The sequence below is a fragment of the Notamacropus eugenii genome, chromosome 6 (genome assembly GCF_028372415.1).
Source record: "Notamacropus eugenii isolate mMacEug1 chromosome 6, mMacEug1.pri_v2, whole genome shotgun sequence".
NCBI lineage: Eukaryota > Metazoa > Chordata > Mammalia > Diprotodontia > Macropodidae > Notamacropus > Notamacropus eugenii.
Genome location: NC_092877.1, coordinates 296,273,620 through 296,293,977, shown reverse-complemented (window position 1 = coordinate 296,293,977; position 20,358 = coordinate 296,273,620). Strand labels below are relative to the sequence as shown.

The 20,358-nt window shown below is 38.7% G+C and overlaps 1 protein-coding gene and 1 long non-coding RNA gene across 3 annotated transcripts in view; one reads left to right on the top strand and one right to left on the bottom strand.

Annotated features, from left to right (window-relative positions):
• CBY2 (chibby family member 2) overlaps positions 1–17,251 on the bottom strand; it is a 46,243-nt gene extending 28,992 nt beyond the window's left edge. Inside the window, exon 1 of one of the 2 annotated variants that reach the window (XM_072617203.1) lies at positions 17,047–17,251. In XM_072617203.1, the coding sequence (XP_072473304.1) occupies positions 17,047–17,121 (75 nt within the window). In that variant the 5' untranslated portion in view covers positions 17,122–17,251. Of the gene's footprint in view, positions 1–12,998; positions 13,104–17,046 lie in introns of those variants that run through there. The other variant, XM_072617202.1, reaches the window with a different exon arrangement.
• LOC140509578 (uncharacterized) lies at positions 13,164–19,431 on the top strand. The gene is made up of 3 exons (XR_011968824.1): positions 13,164–13,272; positions 17,248–17,358; positions 19,117–19,431. It is a non-coding gene; the product is annotated as an uncharacterized lncRNA (long non-coding RNA).
• Positions 19,432–20,358: the final 927 nt, after the last annotated feature.

The window sequence follows — 20,358 nt, the reverse complement described above, 5'->3', positions numbered from 1 at the left end:
CTATAGTACAGGATCTCATCATTTTGCACCTTGATTACAGCAGTCTGCTGGTGAGTGCCTGTCTCATGTCTCTCCCTATTCCAATCCATTTTCCATTTAGCCACTAGTGATTTTTCTAAAAGGGAGGTCTGATCATGTTTTACATTGCCCCAAACTTTAGTGGCTTCCTATTGCTTCCAGGAGCAAACACAACGTGTTCTGTTTGGCATTCAGAGCCCTTCATAACCTAGCACCTTTTCACCTTTCCAGTCGTCTTACACCTTACTCTCCTTCAGTTCAGTGATGCTGGCCTCCTGGCTGTTCCAGGAACCAGATACTCCATCCCTCAGCTCTGGGCATTTCCTTTCATTGTCCTTCATGCTTGGAGTTCTCCCAACTAAAGCCCCAGCTAAAATCCTGTCTTTTGCAGAAACCTTTGTCAATGCCTCTTAATTCTAGTGCCATCTCTCTGTTAATTATTTCCTATTTATCCCATGGACATAGCTTATTTGTTGTCTCTCCCATTAGATTGTGAGCTCCTTGTGGCAGGTACTGTCTTTGGCCTCTTTTTGTGTTTTCAGAGCTTAGCACAGTGCCTGACACATAATAGGTGCTTAATAAATGTTTATTGCTTGATTAATGATTAATCCTATTCCCAACTAAAATCCCAATTTCTACCCAGTACACTCTGAAGCCCATACATTGCACAATAGGTCCCTGCCCAAACTCCACTTGATGGCTTCAGAATGATCATCAATAGCAACTGTTACTTTTTCCCTCCCAGCTGGATTTACTTATTTTTTTCTTTTGCTCCTTAAAGGGGTCATTCCCTGATTACTTCTTAAAGAGGCCTCACTGAATGGGCATTACCTTGCGCTGAGTAAGTACACGAATAGGCCAAGGTCTCCTAGTGCATCCTGGGCCTTCTCCAGTCATTTTGATGAATATCTGGTACCTGGATCCAGAGGGACCAGGAAGGGTTTGAGACTGGAGACCTCCCTCACTCAAAACAAGGCAAGTGCAAGTCATGTCATCATTTTTCTGATGTCATGGTCTTTGAAAATGAAGGATGAACACAGACCCTTTACAAAAATAACAACTGTCCTGAAAAATTCAGGGAATATCAGTTGATCATGATTAGGCTTTGGAGGTATAATAAAAATTGCAATACTTCTGCCTAAGATCCTTACCTATTCAGTGTGTCCTCCCCATCAAATGATTCAGGACATATTTTTAGAGTTAGAAAAAAATGACAAAATTTATGTGAAGTAAGAGAAGTTCAAGAAGCTTAGGGGAAATGGTTACTTTTTTATATGATTATGCTCATTTTAAGTTTAGAATTTTAAAAAATAACAAGATGATTCATCTTATGACCTAAACAACTCCATAAATGGGGATATTTCACTCATCTGCTTCTATTTAAATTTGAACTCTAGACAGTGCTGACCTCATTTAGTAAAGTTCTAGTAGGAGCCACTCAGCCAGACCATTCACAACACAAGTACATCTAAGTAGTAAGATGAAATATACTTTCTTATTTGTACTATTTCACTGACAGGCTGTTGTGCAGAACTTCTTAAAGACTTTTTTTCTCCAATGACATAGCAATAAGCTAATTTCTGAGAATATGTCAGCAATCTGTGACTTCCTTGGTATGAGAACATCCTCTATCATATCTGTTTCTAGCTATGACATGCCTTAGAGAGTTTAGTTAACTGAGTTGCTCAAAATCTTAGGAAAGTGTCAGAGATTGGATTTGAATCCAGATTTTTCTGAATTCAAAGCCAGACCTTTCTATACAATTTCACCATGCATCACCATTTGTTTTATTAAGAAAAATGAAGATATTTTGAAAGAAAAAAAAAGCAGAAGACCATGTAGACCAGAGAAGTCAGGCAAACTTTTGATCTTAGAGGGGTAGTGGAGGACAGTTGAAAGGGCATTGGTGCTGGAGACAGTTTGGGTCCAAATCAAGCTTTGCCTCTTATTACTTGTATGACCTTAGGCAAAGTCGTTTTTCTCTCTGCACCTCAGTCTTTGTGAAATGGGGAGGGGGGGAATGGTTGGACTAGAATCATCTTTAAGGTCTTTTCTAATTTAATGTCCTTTTCTATGTTACTGCTTTCTGCAAGGCAAAGAGTCCTTTTTTTAAAAAAAAAAATCTTTTTAATTTTGTTTTTACCCTGAACTGAATAGATACCAAATCAAATCAAATAAAATGGGTATTTCCATATGTTCTAATATATATGTATATATGTTCTAACATATGTGTATATAATATATATACACATACATTAGAACAGAAAAAAAGGATTGTGCATGAAACTGCAAATCTCCATTGCAAACAACTTGCTTTCATTTTCAAATACATAACAAATTTCACATATAACTTTCACAGCCATCCTGCTTGCCTATGAATCCTTCTGTTCTCTTCTGTGTATTAAAAAAAAAATCCTTCAAAAATCCATCTTCTTTTCTTTATCTTTCTTTCTTCCTTAACAGCCTAACATCTTTCTCTTCCATTCCCCCTGAAAACTGGAGTAAAAAAAAGAGAGAGATACAAAGACCTCATAACAAATATTCATAATCAAGTGAAACAAATTCCTACAAAAGCCATTTCTGAAAATGTATGTCTTGTTGAGCATCTTGAATCCTTTACTTCTTTCAGAAAGTGGGTAGCATTCCTCATAATCAGTCCTCTGGAATCATGACCAGTCATTGGGTTGTTCAGAGTTCTTAAGTCTTTCAAAGTTTTTTGTCTTTACAAAGTTGTAATTGTACGAATTAGTTTCCTGGTTCTGCTCACTTCACTCTGCATCTTCCCATATAAGTCTTCTTCTTAGGTTGCTCTAAAACTGTCCTTTTCATCGTCCATCATTTTTTATGGCACAATAATATTCTATTACACTCATATATCATCACTGTGTAGTCATTACCCCAGTACATGACCAACCTCTTAACTCCATTTCCTTTGACATTACAAAAAGAGCTTTGCTATAAATATTTTTGGATGTGTGCACTTTTCCTCCTTTCTGGATGTTAGATTATTGGCCTAGTAGTGAAATCATTAAGTCCAAGGGTTAGAGTTTGGCTAGCATAGTTTCGATTTGTTTTTTAAAGGGATAGACCAATTTACCACTCTACCAAAAGTGCATTAATGTACCTGTTTTCCTGAAGCTCCTCCAACAATGGTCATTTTTTCATTATGGGCGTGTTTGTCAATCTGATGGTTATGATGTAGAACTTCAGAATTGCCCTAATTTGCACATCTAAATTATTAGCAATTTGAAGAATTTTTTTCATATGGCAGTTGATAGCTTAGATTCCTTCCTTTGAAAACCAAACATTTTAAGATAATGGTGTCAAACTCAAACAGAAATAGGGGCTATTAAACCATACACAAGAATCACTTAGGGTTGCATATTGACTTAGAAAACTATGTATTAATATTATCTTTGTTTTATTATACTTTTATTTATATATAATACATATTACATATATATGTGTATGTGTGTATGTGTGTGTGCATGTGCATATTTCATTCTGGTATGGGGCACATGTGACTCAGACTGAGTGTCTGTTTTCTAATATGTATCCTGGACATGTCCACCAGGGATATGAATTGGCATCACTATAGCAATGTTGATCATGAATTTTTTTAGCAAATGCCACTAATATAAACACATTTATCAAGATGTAGAAGCACAGTAGAAGTTAGAATGAGAAGATTACTGAGGACAGAGATGTTTCGTTTTTGTCTTCATGTTCTCAAACGTCTGGCACAGTGTCTAAAGTGTAACAGTCAAATGATAAATGCCTGTTAATTGACTTGATCCTCATTTTATAGAATATGGAAGTCTAGACAGCTTTGCTCAAGATCATACAGATAATAACTGACAGGAATGAAATTTGAACCCAGGCCTTTTGATTCTATATAGAATATTTTTTTCCCACGGTTGCTTTTTTATTATTCTCATATGTCTATTTTTTTCTGCCTCAACTAAACATATAAGCTCCTTGATGGAAAAAACATTGTCATTTATTTATTCATCCATCTACCGATTAATTTATTTAATTTAAATTTGTCTTCCCCCTCTTTACTGAAGCTTTCTGCTAATTCCTCATTGTGGTTGCTTAAAGCTATTACAGCACAAAGTCTATCATGTCTTACTACCAAAATACAGTTGAGTTATGAGTTTTTGTCTGGGGACCAGATTATCTAAGTTTTTTGAAAGGATGGTTTACCTCCCCACCCAAATTGTCCACAACACAACTGTTTTTTCCACAGCAGCAACTCATGAAACTGTTCATTGTGGTATGGTAAAATTGTAGCCCAGATATATGGAGGGAATACCCATATCAGTGAAATCTCCTATATTTTAAAGTATCATTGTGTTTTTGGTGCCCCTGTTCCCAAAAGTCAATACTGTATTTTTCATACCTGTTAGGGACTTCAAGTCGTCCCTGGTATCTAATCCAGGCAAAGTATGTTAGGGAAAGAAGAGGGGGCAAATGCATTTTTTATGCTACATTCAAGTTTACATTAAAATTTCATTTTAAATAGCTCCCATTGTATATCAAAACATATTTAATAGACTAAGATAATAGTCACATTGCAATATCACTCTCCTATTTCAGTGACTTTCTAGCTTCATTTCATAAAATGCACAACTCGAGAGTTCCTTAAAGGAATCTGCAGTCCAGGAAGACATTTATTCTGGGTCTGTTTGAGGGTGGGGAATTTTTGGCCTAATGGCCACACATGTGGCCTTCTAGGTCCTCGGGTGTGGCCTTTTGACTGAGTCCAAGTTATATAAAACAAATCCTTTTTGAAGAAGTTTGAATTCAGTCAAAGGGCCACACTTGAGGACCAAGAGGGCCACCCGTGGATTCAAGGGAGCAGGTTCCCTCCCCCTAGTCTATAGTAGAATATACTCCGGCATTCCAGAATGGGAAATTTTTAAAAAACAACTTTAGAATTTCATAAAGTTTGAAAATCTCTTGTATTGTATTTTAGAATAATGTGTGTGTGTTTAATTGCACTGTGGGTTTTTTTTTTTCTTCAAGGACTTTCTGCAAGTCAAAGAGTCTGAAAAGCATTCCACAGTTGTTCATAATGAAACTAGTACAGCCACAGCCATAGCAAATTAAAGAATGTTTTGGAGTAAGTGCCACCAGGACAAATCTCTTAGCCCTGGGCTTTGAGCGAACACCTAATTCTGTGCATTTCTGGCAGACAGACCAGCGCCGGGCGTGTTTTGTAGCTGGAGTTACTCTCCCCTAGATATTCATTTAATCCCAAGAAAAGCTCTGTGGTCTATCACACTACCAGGGCACCCGTTCATCACAAATGTTTCCACTCAACCACTGATCAAACACCCAGGCAGTTAGAACCAATTGCTTTTTTAAAAAATCCTAAGGCAAGATGAACCGATGTTCTCTGTTAGAGATAAGGGAAGCTAATTCACAGAGGAAAGAGACCGTGCCTAACAAAGTATGTACAGGGGAATGAATGCTCAATGTGCACTCCTCAACTTGGAGAAAGGAAAGAACAAGATTATGAAGAAGAGAGGTGTTGTTAAATACATAAAAATTATATATTTCTAAATATATAGTCATATTTAATCTATAGACTCAAATGAATACACACATACATACATGTGTATGTATATATGTATATATACATATATGTGTGTAATCATTTGAATATGTATGTAGATATGCAAACATGTATATATGTATATGTGTAACATGTACATCTGTATATGTGTATGTATCTGTGTACACGGATATATAAAATTGATTACTACCTGGATTTTGATAGTACCATGAAATGGACAAACATACAGCCAATCGGAATTATGTAATCATAGGTAAGTGAGAACCTGACCAGGCTTTAGCCTAAAATGGCCAGAGCCTCCCAGTGCATCCTGGACCATCTCCATCATCCTAATGAATATCTTGGTCACTGGATTCAGATGGCCCAGGAGGAGAAGTGAGGCTGGTGACCTGGCACAGCCCTCCCTCATTCAAATCAAAGTCAAGTGCAACTCATGTCATTACCTCCCTGATGTCATGGTCCTCTTTGAAAACAAAGGACAAACACAACAATCATAGGTTTTAGTGGGAACTTAGAATTGGAAAGAGCTGCCCATAGGATATGGATTTAAGGGGTGCTCAGAAAGTTCCTCTGGTCAAACCCTATCCCACACACATTTTAGCAAGGGCTAGAAAATCCACCATTAGGAATTCATTCCTTTGGATCAAAGAGCACTATCCTCTTATAAAATAAGGAGAAGAAATCCACACCTAAGAGTGACTGCATTATTTGAATCTCTGTCCCTTTCTGTCAATAGAGACACCTGAGCAAGGGGCAGGGCAGAGAGGACACAGCAAAGAACAGGGGAGGGGCTTCAAAGATAAGCTCCATCTACTTCACAACTGTTCGCAGAGCTGGTCCTGATGCCGAGTGATTTGGTGGTTTTTCTAAGGAGTAGAACTTTTCAGGAAGATTTCTAGAGTCAGAGTTTCCAATGAATAATGACCTGCTTAATGTCAGTAAGGGGTGGGACTAGGTTCTTTTTGAAGGTAGAGCTCAGTAGCCTAATGCCAAAGTTTGTTCGTCTCTTGACTCTTGGGAAATTGTGGGCAGGCTACCCACAGGCCGTTGGGTAAAATGTTCAAGTGTGCCCTGGAGGAGAGTCATGGGATTATAGATTTAAAGGTAGAAGTGACCTTAAGAAATACTTGTTAATTGATTAATCTAATTCAACTTTTACACATGAGACTGAGGCTAGATCAAAGAAGTCAAGCGACTTGCCCAAAGTATAACAGATAAAAGTAATAGAACCAGGATCTGAACCCACATCTTCTGATTCCAAAGCAACCATTCTTTCTACTGTACTACAATAACTTTCTCTGGCCAAACTTGCTAACTAATATCTTTAAACAACTATTTTATAGCTAGATGGCATAGTGGATAGAACACTGGGTCTGGAGTCAGGAACACCTGAGTTCAAATCTGGCTTCAGACACTTACTAGCTGTGTGATCTTGGGCAAGTCACTTAACCTTGTTTGCCTCAGTTTCCTCATCTTTAAAATGAGCTGGAGAAGGAAATGGCAAACCACTCCAGGATCTTTGCCAAGAAAACCCCAAATAGGGTCATGAAGTGTCTGAAACGACTAACAACAATAGGAGCTATTATGAAGATCACAGAAGCCAGCTCAATTCTATTCAGACATTAGCAGCATCTACCTCCACATATCATAAGATTTAAGCCTGGAAGGCCCTCCTCTTGGCCTATTTAAATCCTATTCAAGCTTGAATTCAGATGCCTTTCCTTTAGGAAGCCTTCTCTGACACTATTTTTTTTCACCACCATACTTTCCCCTACCTGTCTGAAAGTAATCTCTTCTATCTAAAATTTTCCTAGACTACTTTTGATTACTCTGAATACACTCACTGTACCTAAACACAAGAATTGGGCTTAATGGAAGGAAAAACTTCCTATCCATTAGAGTTATTCAAAAGTGGAATGGGCTGACAGAACATCCTCCTCACTTGTTGTTCAGTCCTGTCCAACTTGTCAGGACCTGTAATGTTAATTACGTTAATGAGAGTTAAAGATCTTCCCCACCTATTAATAGGCCTGCCCATTAAGGGAAGTTTGATTAGGGGAGATTTGTTTTGTAGGAAGGCCCACACTTTTTGCTCACTTCTAGTGAGGCACTGGTTCTCAAGGGTTGTGATGCTCTCTGGCTCTGAAAAGTGTATATGTTCTCTGAGGTGAGGTTTTTGTTTTGGGGCTTACTCTTTGGAAGTGTTTAGTTGGCCAGATGAGACTCTTGGTAGCCACTAAGAAGTCGGCCCTGACCCAGCTTTGAAAACTCAGATGTTGATGCTTCACTCTCTATATGTATGTACGTAATGGTCAGACAATTGGATCTGTCTGTTGATCTGTGATGTATGTATTGCCTATTGTTGGAAGCCCTATCTGTTGGTCCTTCTGTATAATTTCTGCTTGCAGTTTCTGTTTGTATTTTCCCTAAAGTTCAGGGTGCTGACTTTTTCCCCTGAACTAAGTGAATGATACATGTGCTTGATTAAAGTTGGCCCCTCAAAAGTTGCTTTCCTTTTAGAAAAGCAGAACTAAGAACCTGTACAGCAGGCCCTCCTGTGTATGCCAAGGTCCTTGCTGTTCCACAACCCTATTTGTGGCTTTTTGGCAAAAATACTGGAGCTTTTTGCCATTTCCTTCTCCAGCTCATTTTACAGATAAGGAAACTGAGGTAAAATAGGGTTAAAATAATTTGCACAGGGTCACACAAGTTAAGTAAGTGTTTGAGGACAGATTTGAACACAGGTCTTCTTGAGCTAGCTCCTCCTCAATGGAAGTCTTCAAAAGCTTGTAGAGATTAGCTGACTGACCATTTTTAGAGAGGTTATAGAGGGGATTTTATTCAAGCATGGTTTAAACTTTTTTAGGCTAAATTTTAAAAGTTGCTTATCTGCTTTGTTAGAGAGTTACTTCATTGGGAGTTACCATACAAGGAAATTACAGATCCCAATTAAAAGAAAAAAACACTTTGGACTAGATGACCCCTGAGGTTCCCTTCCACATCTGAGATTCTATATTTATGTAATGGGGAGATGTTGCATTCCCCATTAGATGTAAACCCTTTGAGGGCAGAGACCACAAATAGTTTTTCATCTTTTCATTCTCAGTTCAAATCATACCACACATGCTTAATACATATCCATTAAACTGAATAAAATTGAATTGCAGAACTAGAAAGATGGAAAACTCCAAAGGAAAAACCAAAGATGGTACCAGTTTTCACTCTGGATAGGGAGAGACAGAGACAGATACAGAGAGAGTGAGTGAGGGAGAGAGAGAGTGAAAGTGAGAGAGACACACACAGAGAGAGACAGAGACAGAGACAGAGAGAGAGTGAGGGAGTTAGAGATCCTCCCTTAACATAGATCTTTAAATGTAACTTGGCTCCAGGTGCAACAACCAAGTCTATACATTAGCAGAAGAAAAAATTTGCTGCCATGTGAAGGATAATCGGCAATAAACAGCATGTGCTCATAAATCCCAGGAAGACAAATTTGATTGCAGGGTGTGTTTTTTCATAGTTACAACAGAAGCAGACAGAGGATAAAGGAGATGTCATATATCGTACTTTTAGTTAAGCATTTGACACAGAATCTCTTGAAATCTTACTCCAAACATTTATTTAAATTGGCACAGATATGAGTACTGTCAGGGGGCTCCACGTGTCTGAAGGACAGACACAAACAAAGGGTAATGAGAAATGAAAATGTGTCAGGAAGCAGCCTAGGAGGGGAGAATCTGTTGTGTTCATTCCAATTTTATTTAGAATCTTCATTAAGGATCTAGGAGTAAACAATACCTTAATGAAATTCTCAGAGCCTCCTCCAACTGGGAAATGTTGCAAATACCAGGGAGAACTGAAACTGCTGTCTACAAAGGGAACTCACAGGTCAGGCTTCCAGGCAAGAAATAACAATGACAGCTTGGAAAAAAACACTGCAAGTCAATGCACTGGGGGGAAATAAATCAGGAACACAAATATTTAATGTGAGAAAGAAAAAGTGGAAATCAATAAAGCCTGAATAGACCTAGAGGTGATAACAAATAGCAAACTGTGTGAATTTGCAATGTAATAGAGGAGAAAGAAAAGATCTGATGGGCTGGAGACCCAGAGGCGCTTGTATAGTGAAATGGAGCACTGTAAATCCTGTTGACAAAATAGTGGACACTCCTACCCTCCTAAAGCTCCCTAGGCAGACCATAGATCTAAAGTTGGACAGGACCTCGGAGGCCATTTTGTCTAGCCCCTGCATTTCCCAGGTGAAAAAATTGAGATTCAGGCAAATTATTAATTTGTCTGAGGCCAAAAAGGCAATAAAAGCAGAGAGAGGATTTGAACTCTGATCCTCATACTTGAAAGCTGGAGTTTTTTCCACCCTGATATACTGGCTTCCTGACATCTTGGAAGCACTCTGGAGCAGAGTAAGAGTGACTAGGAAAGAGAAAAGATTATTTTAGTTGTGGAATTACAACCAGACAGAAAGAAGAGACCTTAAAGTTGGGGTTGGGGGGCAGTGGGTTTTCGATGTACAGATAAAGTAAATGAGCCTATATCTGTGTTTTAGTTGACATCATTAAAGTACACTAATAGTCATTATTTGGCATTATGTATGTGAGGCAGCTAGGTGGCTCAGTGGATAGAACACTGGATCTGCAGTAAGGAAGACCCGAGTTCGAATCCAACTTCAGTATTTACTAGCTATGTGACCTTGACATCACTTAACCACTGTTTACGTAGAAGCCAGCTAATGACCCAGTGGATAGAGCCTTGGGCCTGGAATCAGAAACACCTGCATTCAGATCTGGCCTCAGACATTTACTAGTTGTGTGATGACCTTGGGCAAGTCACTTAAACTCTGTTTGCCTTAGTCTACTGGAAAAGGAAATGGTAAATCAAAACAGTATATTTGCCAAGAAAACCCCGTGGACAGCACTGATGTGATATGGTCCATGAGATCATGAAGAGTTGGACACAACTCTTGTTCATAGGGTTGGTTTGTTTTCACCAGAACTCTGTAGGAGTAAGCCCCTTTACCAATAAAGATACAGATACCTGCTCTGCACTTTTGGTCTTCTTAGAGAATTTCTTGGGGATACTGAGGTGTTAAATGATTTGCCTACAGCCATTCAGGCAAGATGTGTCAGAGATGAGTCTGAACACAGATCTCAAGACCAAGTCTTTATTTTCTTATCATACTAGGCTGCCTCCCAATGCACTGTGAATGAATTAAATAAAATGACAATATGTAAAACAGCATAGAGGAGATTGGTACCAAACCTCTAACAACAAAAATATATATGTATACATATATGTATATATATATATATATACATATATATACACACATAATTCAATTAAATCAGCATTTATTGTCAGCTATGTACAAGTCAACTGTGTGAATTGCTGGGAATAAAAAAATTAAAGGTAAAAATAGCCCCATACCTCAGGGAGCTGACATTTTTACTGGGGGTAGGAGAGGGAGGAGAAGGAAGGGTAAACAATATTTGAACAGATGAATAAATATAATATACTTTTAGGTGGCAAAGATACATGCTAATGACTAGGAGAATCAGAAAAGAAGTGTCATCTGAGCTGATCTATATCTGGGACAGTTAAAAAAAAACTAGGACCTGAGTTTGAGTCCTAGACTCTGCAACCTGTGTGACCTTAGGCAAGTCACCAACCCTGGGCCTGAGTTTCTTATCTGGTTGAATAAGATGACCTCTAAGGATCTCTTCTAGTTCTAAATCTATGACTCTGTGATGTATGTACACAAGAAAGTGTGGTTCTTCAAAAAGCTATATTCTATTTATCTTACAAAATAAGTTCTTTCTCTCCCCTCAAAAAATTCCTAGCTCCTCATTTAGCCCAGTTCTTTCATTTTACAGATGGGGAGCTGTAAGGCTCTGATAAGACCTGATGTGCCCAAAGCCACAGAACTAGTTATTGATGAAACCAGGGCCAGAAATTCTACTCTTATCTTTGTTTGATGCATCAGGCAATTTTTTTGCTTAATACAACACAGTAGTAGTTCAAAGCACTTTGGAAAAGAGTAACCTCTCTTTTCTAGGAGTATTCCTTACACAGCAAGAGGACAGATTGTCTCCAATTTCTTGAAAGACATGTCACAGGAACAGAATATCTAATCCCCAGGATACTAACCCTCAGCCAATGCCAATGAGCCCTTGGGAAGATGTTATCCATCTTCATTACACATCACCAGAAAGCATTCTATGCATCCCATGCCTAATCTTCCATAGACCCCTCCATTGTGCAGAGGAAGAATGAATACTCCCCTCCTCCAAAGCACAGAATCAAGTTTGGTAAATATTCCCTCCCCCAACACACTGCCCACCTCCTATTCTTCTGTCTGTCTAACCATCTACTATATCCTTCATCAGCCTTGGGTCCTTACTTTCTATGAATTGACTGCCAAGTCACAGACATAGCTACCATCAAGGATAGATCTTTCAGGGAAAAATTCTTCTAAATCACATCATTTCCCTTTCTTTCCTCTCCTGGTTTTCCATATCTTGTATTTTTATCACTTGTCCATAAGTTTTTTGGTGTGTATGTGTGTGTGTGTGTGTGTGTGTGTGTGTGTGTGTGTGTGTGTGTGTGTGTGTGTGTATGGCAAGGGGAGGTTTACCAGACCTGAGGGAACATTCTCTACTAATGCAGATCAACAACTTCAGAAAGCTGATCTCCTGAGGACACTAGAAAGTTAAATGACTTACCCAGGATCACACAATTGATTTGTGTCAGAAGCTGAACTAGAATCCATCTTTCTGACTCTGAGACTGTCTCTCTGTTAATCACACCATGCTGCCTCTCAAAATATTAATGCACAGACCTAATGGGGCGGATAGACAGAATCCCAAAAGAAAGAGCTACCAACAGTAATAGATTCTTCCAGGAGCTGCTGGCCACCTCTATGTCCACCCACACCACCATGCCAACACAAAACAAACCAAAAAACTACCAGTATTTAAGTCCTAAACATAAACCTTCCCATACTCATACAACCATTATGTTATTATTCCACCACCAGAAGCAGCATCTTCTCATAAGGAGATACAGATTTAATTCTAGTTAATCAGTATGGCATGAAATTGGTAGAAAATGATCTGTTCAACGTAAGGCTGTAAATATATTTTGAATCAGAGTGTCCTGAATTGCCAATGCTCTCTTGGCATCTTGTGCAATCCATCTGGTCACCCTCGCCCCAAGTTGTTACAATTTCTTCTACTAAGAGAAAGAATTTCAATCATTTTCCTCCCATTCTCTGTTTTCCTTCTGAAAACTCTTTTGGGGAGGGTCAGCTTTCAAAATCGCTCTCTGATCACTAATAAGCTGTTTTCACCCCGGTCATTCCTATATGAAGCATTTTAGGCTTTACCTTTACTTTTGACTCCTTCATTCCACATTTCAGGCTGAGTGACTGAAGTGTGCAAACAAGGTGGAGGGCAATGAATAGGGCAGCCCCCATTGTGACATAGCAACAGGAGACAATCCAAACCTCTGGTAGCATCTACTAGCAACCAAATGAAAAGCGATTTGGTAAATCGGAAACCAGGTACTGAAAGCTACTATCATACCTCTGGCCAGCTCCATAGGCTTTGTTCTCCCTGCTGATGCCAGAAAATTTGTAACCCCCATCTTCTTCATCTTTGGTAAGTAGGCATAGAGGTAATGACAGTTGTTTTGACTGGTCAAAATGATGGTCCCTTTAACATTACTTAGACTAAGCACCAGTTTGATCCCCTCCCCTCAAGTCTTAGGTAAGTGTTTTGAAATGGTGGACCATTTCATAGAATGATTAGAAATTTTAGTGCTGGCAGGAGGCTATAAAGAAAGATCATCTTTATAGCCAATGAAACATGACCCTGTCTAACAGCAGAATAGTGATGGACTCTGGGAAAGAAATAAGGCTGTGCTCTCTACGGAGGGATGTTGCATGGATTTTTACTCAGTTGTACTTCTTTGTTACAAGGGAGGTTTATAATGAGGGGGTGTCATTAAGATAGAACAGTAATGTTTTAAAAATGTTCAATAAAACATATATTTTTAAAACAAAAATTATCCAGTCCAGGAGTTTCCAAACTTTTTTTGATTGCACTCTTGTTTTCGTAGAAACAAATTTCTGTGCATGTCTCCATAGTTACCCATTTATAAATTATGCTACTACATGATAGTTACTATACTGATAATTATATACACTAGTCAGATCATCAGAAAGCATTTATTAATCACTTACTGGGGATACAAATAAAAGCAAAAATAATCCTGTTCCCAAGGAGTTCACATTCTTATGTGGAAGGCAGCATGTACATATATGTGTACAAAGAAGTCATACACAGAGTAAGTATGAGATGATCTTCGAGGGGAAGATACAACTGAGAGGACCAGGAAAGGTCTCCTGCAGAAGGTGGGAGTTGTCCTGAACCTTGAAAAAGTCAAGATTTAGAGGTGAGGAAGGTGAGAACACTCTAGGCATAAGGGTCAACCATCTAATACAAGGAGTAGTTAGAGATGAAGTATTTGTGTTTGAGTAGATCAATATAGCTAGGTCATAGAACAGGGAATGAATTAAGTGTAAAAAGACTAGAAATGGAGGAAGGAGCCAGGTAATGAAGAGCTTTAAATGTCAAAGGATTTTATATTTGATCCTACAGATAATAGGGAGCCAGTTGAGTTTAATGAGGGGAAGAAGGGGAAACACACACAGGCTGACCTAGAAGCTTTGGGAAAAACACTTTGGGAAATGAACTGATGATGGGTAGGGCTAAGAAGTGACTACAGACAAGGAGACTAATTAGAAGCCTATTGCCATAATCCAGGCAAATTGATGAGAGCCTAAATATAGGGTGATAGCTGTATGAATGGGAGAAAAAAGGAATATATGAGATGTTGTTGCAAGGGTAAAAACAAGATTTGGCAATGGATTCATATGTGGGTGAGTGAGAGGCCAGGATATAACTAGGGAAGTGATCTTAGGGGACTGGTGGGTGGGGGTGGGGATGAGACAGATAAAATAACATTTGATCCTAAAATCAATAGGAAGCCACTGGAGTTAATGAAGAATAAGGAAGTGACCTGCACTTTAAGAAAAAGTCACTTTGGTTGCTATGTTAGGGATTTATTAAAGAGGGGATAGACCTGAGGCAAAGAGATCAAATTAGGAAGCTATTACTTTAGTTTAGGTGAGAGGCTATGAGGCGTAGAACTAAGGTAATGGTTGTATGGGTAGGCAGAAAAGGAAGAATACAAGAGACATTGGGGAGGTAAACATGGCGGGACTTCCATATGGGGTGAGAGAGAGTGAGGATAAATCAATAACACCAGGGTTGAGAGCCTGAGTGACTAATGGGTAAAATTGTGTGCTCAACAGAAATGGGAAAATTCAGAAAACAGGTGGGTTGGGAGGAGGGTCGTGAAGGGGAAAAGGTAATGAATTCCCTTTTGGATATGTTGACTTTGAAATGCCTATGGTATATATATATATATATATATACATATATATAAAACATATATATTTATATATATAACATATATATTTATATATATATACATCATAAGCACTTATGATGTGAGACTGGAATTCAGGAGAAAGATTATGACTGGATATACACACACACACACACATATACACACACACACACATCATCCACATCAAGAAAAGGTAATACTTACTGTTGGGGGATGTGATATAAACAAGTAAAGGAAATTAAGGAGTGGTCAGAGAGATAGGAGAACCAAGAGAGCAGTGTTAGGAAAGAAGAAAGAATAAGTACCCAGGAGAGAGGTGGTAAACACAGTCACAGAGGTCAGAGAAGGATGAGAATTGAGAAAAGACCATTGGATCTTGCAATTAAAAGATTGCTGGTAACTTTGAACAGAACAGTTTCAATTGAATAAGAAGTTAAGGTTAAGATGGAGGTTGAGAACCTGGGTAACAAAGCATTATGGTACCCTCCCCAGAAATAAGGAAGTTCAAAAAAGGAGTGCATTGGGAGTAAAAGATAATTTCATTTTAATCCATCTGTATCTGTTCATTCTATGCTACTCACTCCTTCCCAAAGAAAAATGAAAAGTTTGTGCAAGGTTGATGGCATATAGTTACTTTTCCCCGGAGCTCAAAGACTGCAGTAGTCACCATCCAGAGGATATTGGGTGAAGTTAGTGAGGGGTAAGGAATGATGGAGTTTTGCCAACACAGATGCTGCCTGGTGCCTAGATCAGAAGTTGGGTCATGAAGGACCAACACATTTCCATATAACCAATGTGCAAGGGAGTGAGTAAAGTTACACAGAAGTGTTAGAGGAAGTGGTTGAGTTGTCTTAGAGACAAGACCTACCATTGGCTGGTGGGGAGGGGAGACAAGAATGGGACCCATCTTCTCAATGGATAAATGATCAATCAATTCATCTATTAGGGCCAAGTCACAACCCCCGTGGGGTCATTCTAATGTCCTCACTTTGAAGACAACGGATCTGAACTAGCTACCTCATTTTACAGATGATGAAGCTCAGAAAAGAAAAGATTTAGTTCCTTCCCCAAGGTTACAAAGCTAAGTAGTGGCAGAGAGAACTAGGGCTGAAATCCCAATATTCTGATGATATTTGACATTATTTTCATGATGACACACAATAATTTTGGGAAAGAAATAAGCCTATCTTTAACTAAAAATCACATACTGTATTTTTCTTCGATATGTCAATCATAGGTGGAACCAAAAAGCTTCTCAAATCTGGCACCTCCCCCTATACCACATGCCCCTCTGAATTTTAATTTGGCCAAGAGAGATACTCAGTGGAACAAGTATGATATACTTTTTCTTCCATATCCACGCTCAAACCTCAGTTACCCATAGAAAAAAAGAATAGTTATTTTGCTTCTTTGCTTACCATACACCCTCAATTATTTATGCCCAAAGGAAGGAAATCTGAGTGCAAAAGAACATGCAACATCACTCTACCTCATCCTCTAGACCATGGCTTCAAATAAATATATGGTTTAGAACAGCATTTCCTAAAATTATTCAACCATGGACCACTTTGAGGCATGAACTACATGAATTCAAACCTTAAAGGCTGATCCAGGAGATGGGGGGGGGAGATGGAATACCCACTCACCCCCAGGAAAAAAGACAGAGCTTGGGGAAAGTTGGATGTTAGAGGGGAATAAGATTATTTTTAACTCACTATATAGAATGTTTTTAATATACTTAATTTTATATTTCATATTTCAGCATTGAAATTTTCTTAAATCACTCTACTGGTTCCCATTAGTCAGAACACCAGGGTTCTGTGAGTACATGATTTGGAAAATGCCATTAGACCTATTTGTTCCCTATGCCTATGTTATATTTTGGAGCAGCTATCTTGATAACTACATGTTTATGTTTCAAATAACCTCTTTTTTCAAAATAAAAGATAAAATCATACCAAAGTGAAATTCAAGGTGCAGGATCTTCGCACAAGCTTGTCTCCAAAGCACTCAAGACATTCTAGAGGTGACATCACAAAAGATTACCACACATTCTCAGGGCACATTGTTTTCCTCAGCGTCACACAGACTCAAATATGGCATTTCAGTTTAGTGATGGGCAGACAAGTAAATTATCCTAGGACATCTTTGTCTTACAGAGTTCAACAGAGCAGTATGACACATAATGAACCCCAACAAATGGCCCCCTGGTTTGGTCATCTCTGCTGCCAGTCACACTTGACAAAGGACAATTTTCTCCCTCTGACCAGGTGAGTTTAAGGCTATCTCATACATCTAAAGCTTATTTATTATGTGGGGATCTTATTCATGTTGTTTGTGGGTAGTTAGCTCAGGAGGGATCCCAAATCTAACTCAGCCAGGAGAAAGATAAAATACAAAAGTCTAACATCCAAAACAATAAATTGAAAAAAAAATTTGAGTATAACAAACATCCTCATCACACTATTAGGCAACTGGGCTTTGTGACAAAGCCCCAGGCTTTCCAGATTTTTATTCCTTCATCTCCCTCCTCAGTTAATCAGTCTGAAAGAGGAGCAAACCATCCCATTTAAGCTCTTTAGTTGTTAGGTTACTTAATCACAGAATCACAGAAATTCAGAGCCAGAAAGGATGCGGAGTTGTCTCGTCTCAACTCCAGGAAGACCTAGGGGAAGACTTCCCGCCTCATAACCACAAAGAGAGCACAATCAGGATAAATAAGACTCCCGGGGTTTTCATATGACTAATTCCCTTGCTCGCTAGGCGGATGTCAAATCAAATCCAGGGAAAATTGAGTCTTACATATTATTAGGGCTGGCCTTAGATCCTGCAGCTCATTCAGAGCTCATTCTTCTTGGTTATTTTTAGAGACAAGCAAACTGAGTCATTTGAGGGGTATCCAAACCTCAGTATGGGCATATCTAATCATTCATCACCTATGTTACTTTCCCTACTGGGAATCAGATATCCCAGCACTCAGATGCCCAGCTCTTGTCTTACACCTAATAAAGCCCCTATTAATCTTCATACTAACATCCTCATCACTCATCTATTTTCTGTAAGCAAGCCCTGCTAAATTCTGTAGGGCCTGACACTGAGCATTGAACTAGATGTGCCTAGCAGGTATAAATCTAGACAGACAGGAATGACTGAAGCAAAAGGCAAGATGTCAATTCATTCCAGAGGCACCACACTTCACCCTCAGCCTGGGATGAAAGGATTAAGACACACACAAAAATATCCAACCTTGTTTATGATTAGGTGGGAACATGTCAGAGGATTAGGCTCCCTCCATGGAAGGATTGCCAAAGATTGCCAGAAGCCCCAGTAAATACTCATAGCAACTTATAACCAATTCTCTGGAGATAAGATGTAGAATTAGTTGGTGACCTTTTTCTTCCTTTACTTTGTGAATAAAGTGTTGAATCAATTGTAATAGTAACTTATTTGCAATCTAATGCAATGAAAAAGACCCTTCATCAGACCAGACAAGGTACCTGGGCTTTAGTCCACTTTCTCTCATTAACTCACTTAGTGACCATAGCTAAGCAGTTAACATAGGTACAAAAGTGGAGGCAAAGTAGTTGTTTTTCAATTGTCTGGTTCTTCATGACCTTTCCTGGGGTTTTCTTGGCAAAGATACTGGAATGGTTTGTCATTTCCTTCTTCAGCTAATTTTACAGATTAGGAAACTGAGGCAAACAGGGTTAAGTGACTTTCCCAGGGTCACACAGCTGGTAGGCGTCTGAGGCTGAATTTGAACTCAGGAAGATAAGTCTTCCTGACTCCAAGCCCAGTGCTCTATCCACTACACCACCTAGCTGCCCAGTATTAAAAAATGTAAAGCATTCATTCAAAGAACCACAGACTCTCTGAGTAAGAAAAGTTATTTTCCAATTTCTATCCGGATAATACTCTCCTCCATGATATTCTTGACAAATAGTCCATCAAGTGTTTTCTTGGAATGCTGCTAGTGATAAAGAGATTTCTATGTTCCGACTCTCTTACATTTCTCTATCATATTGCAGAAACCTGCTTGTCTTGGGAAATTCACTCTATCCCCGGACTTCCCCTTCCTCTGATTGGTTGGCTCCTCCTAGAGCCTACACTTTAAGGAAAAACACCCAGATCAGTTGTGATTCCATTCCTCTCCAGGCTACACATCTGACTCATCTCCACAGGACTTTGTTTCCCATCTTCCCATAATAAGTACCTTCATTTTACCCTCCCTTGCATCCCCTTACCACACCATTTGCCCCTTCTTTTAAAATTCCTTTCATGAATCATCTTGCCCAATATAATTGGGAAATATTTAACAAAAAATAAAATACAGCATAGATAATGTTGATTTGTGGTTTTTCTAAGTAAATATATTGCCCATAGAGAAAGGATTGCTTTCTATTTGAGTTTGATACCAATGTTGTAAAACACTGAGAAAAAGTTCCCTGTCCTCAAGAAACTTCTAGGAAGAGACAACATGAAGAAAATTTTGTATGTATAAGATAATTAACGAATGTAGATGGAAGGTAATCTTGGCAGTGAATTCCTAGGAGAATTCTGGTAAATGTTTAACAGCCAGGGGGAAAATGTGCACAAGACACGCTTTTAAGTTGCATCTGCATTACTCACATAAGTCTAGACAATCAACAAGACAATAAATCAAAATGATTTGTATCATTTGTCAATTTCTGAAGTATAAAATGCTCGCACTGAAAATTTAACAGTCAACTCTCATAAGCCTGTTCAAACTGGCTCCACACCACTCCTGGGAAGACCTGTAAGTGAAAAGACCTTCTTCAAAGTTGACATGTCCAATTACTGAACTTATTGTTATTGTAAATTAATAGCAAGAATAATAATTATGACAAAAGCCAGCATTTCCATAGTACTTCAAATTTTGCTAAACACTTTACAAATATTATCTCATTTGATCCTCACAAAAACCCTGGGAGGTTGGTGCTATTATTATCCCCATTTTACAGGCTGAAAGAGGTCAACAGACTTACCCAGGATCACATAGCTGCTAAGGGTCTGAGGGAGGATTTGAACTCAGATATTCCTGACTCCAAGTCCCTCATTCTTATGAATTGAACCATCTAGCTTCCATAAACTTTAGTATGGAATCCACCCAAGTATTTTGACTATAAAAGGAAGGAAAGTTATAAGATGATAGTGAGAAGGAACAGAAGAGTCCACCTAAGGTCTTTCTAAAGTCCTGGTTCAACACTTATTAAGCACCTACTGTGTGTAAGACACTATGCATAAGGCTG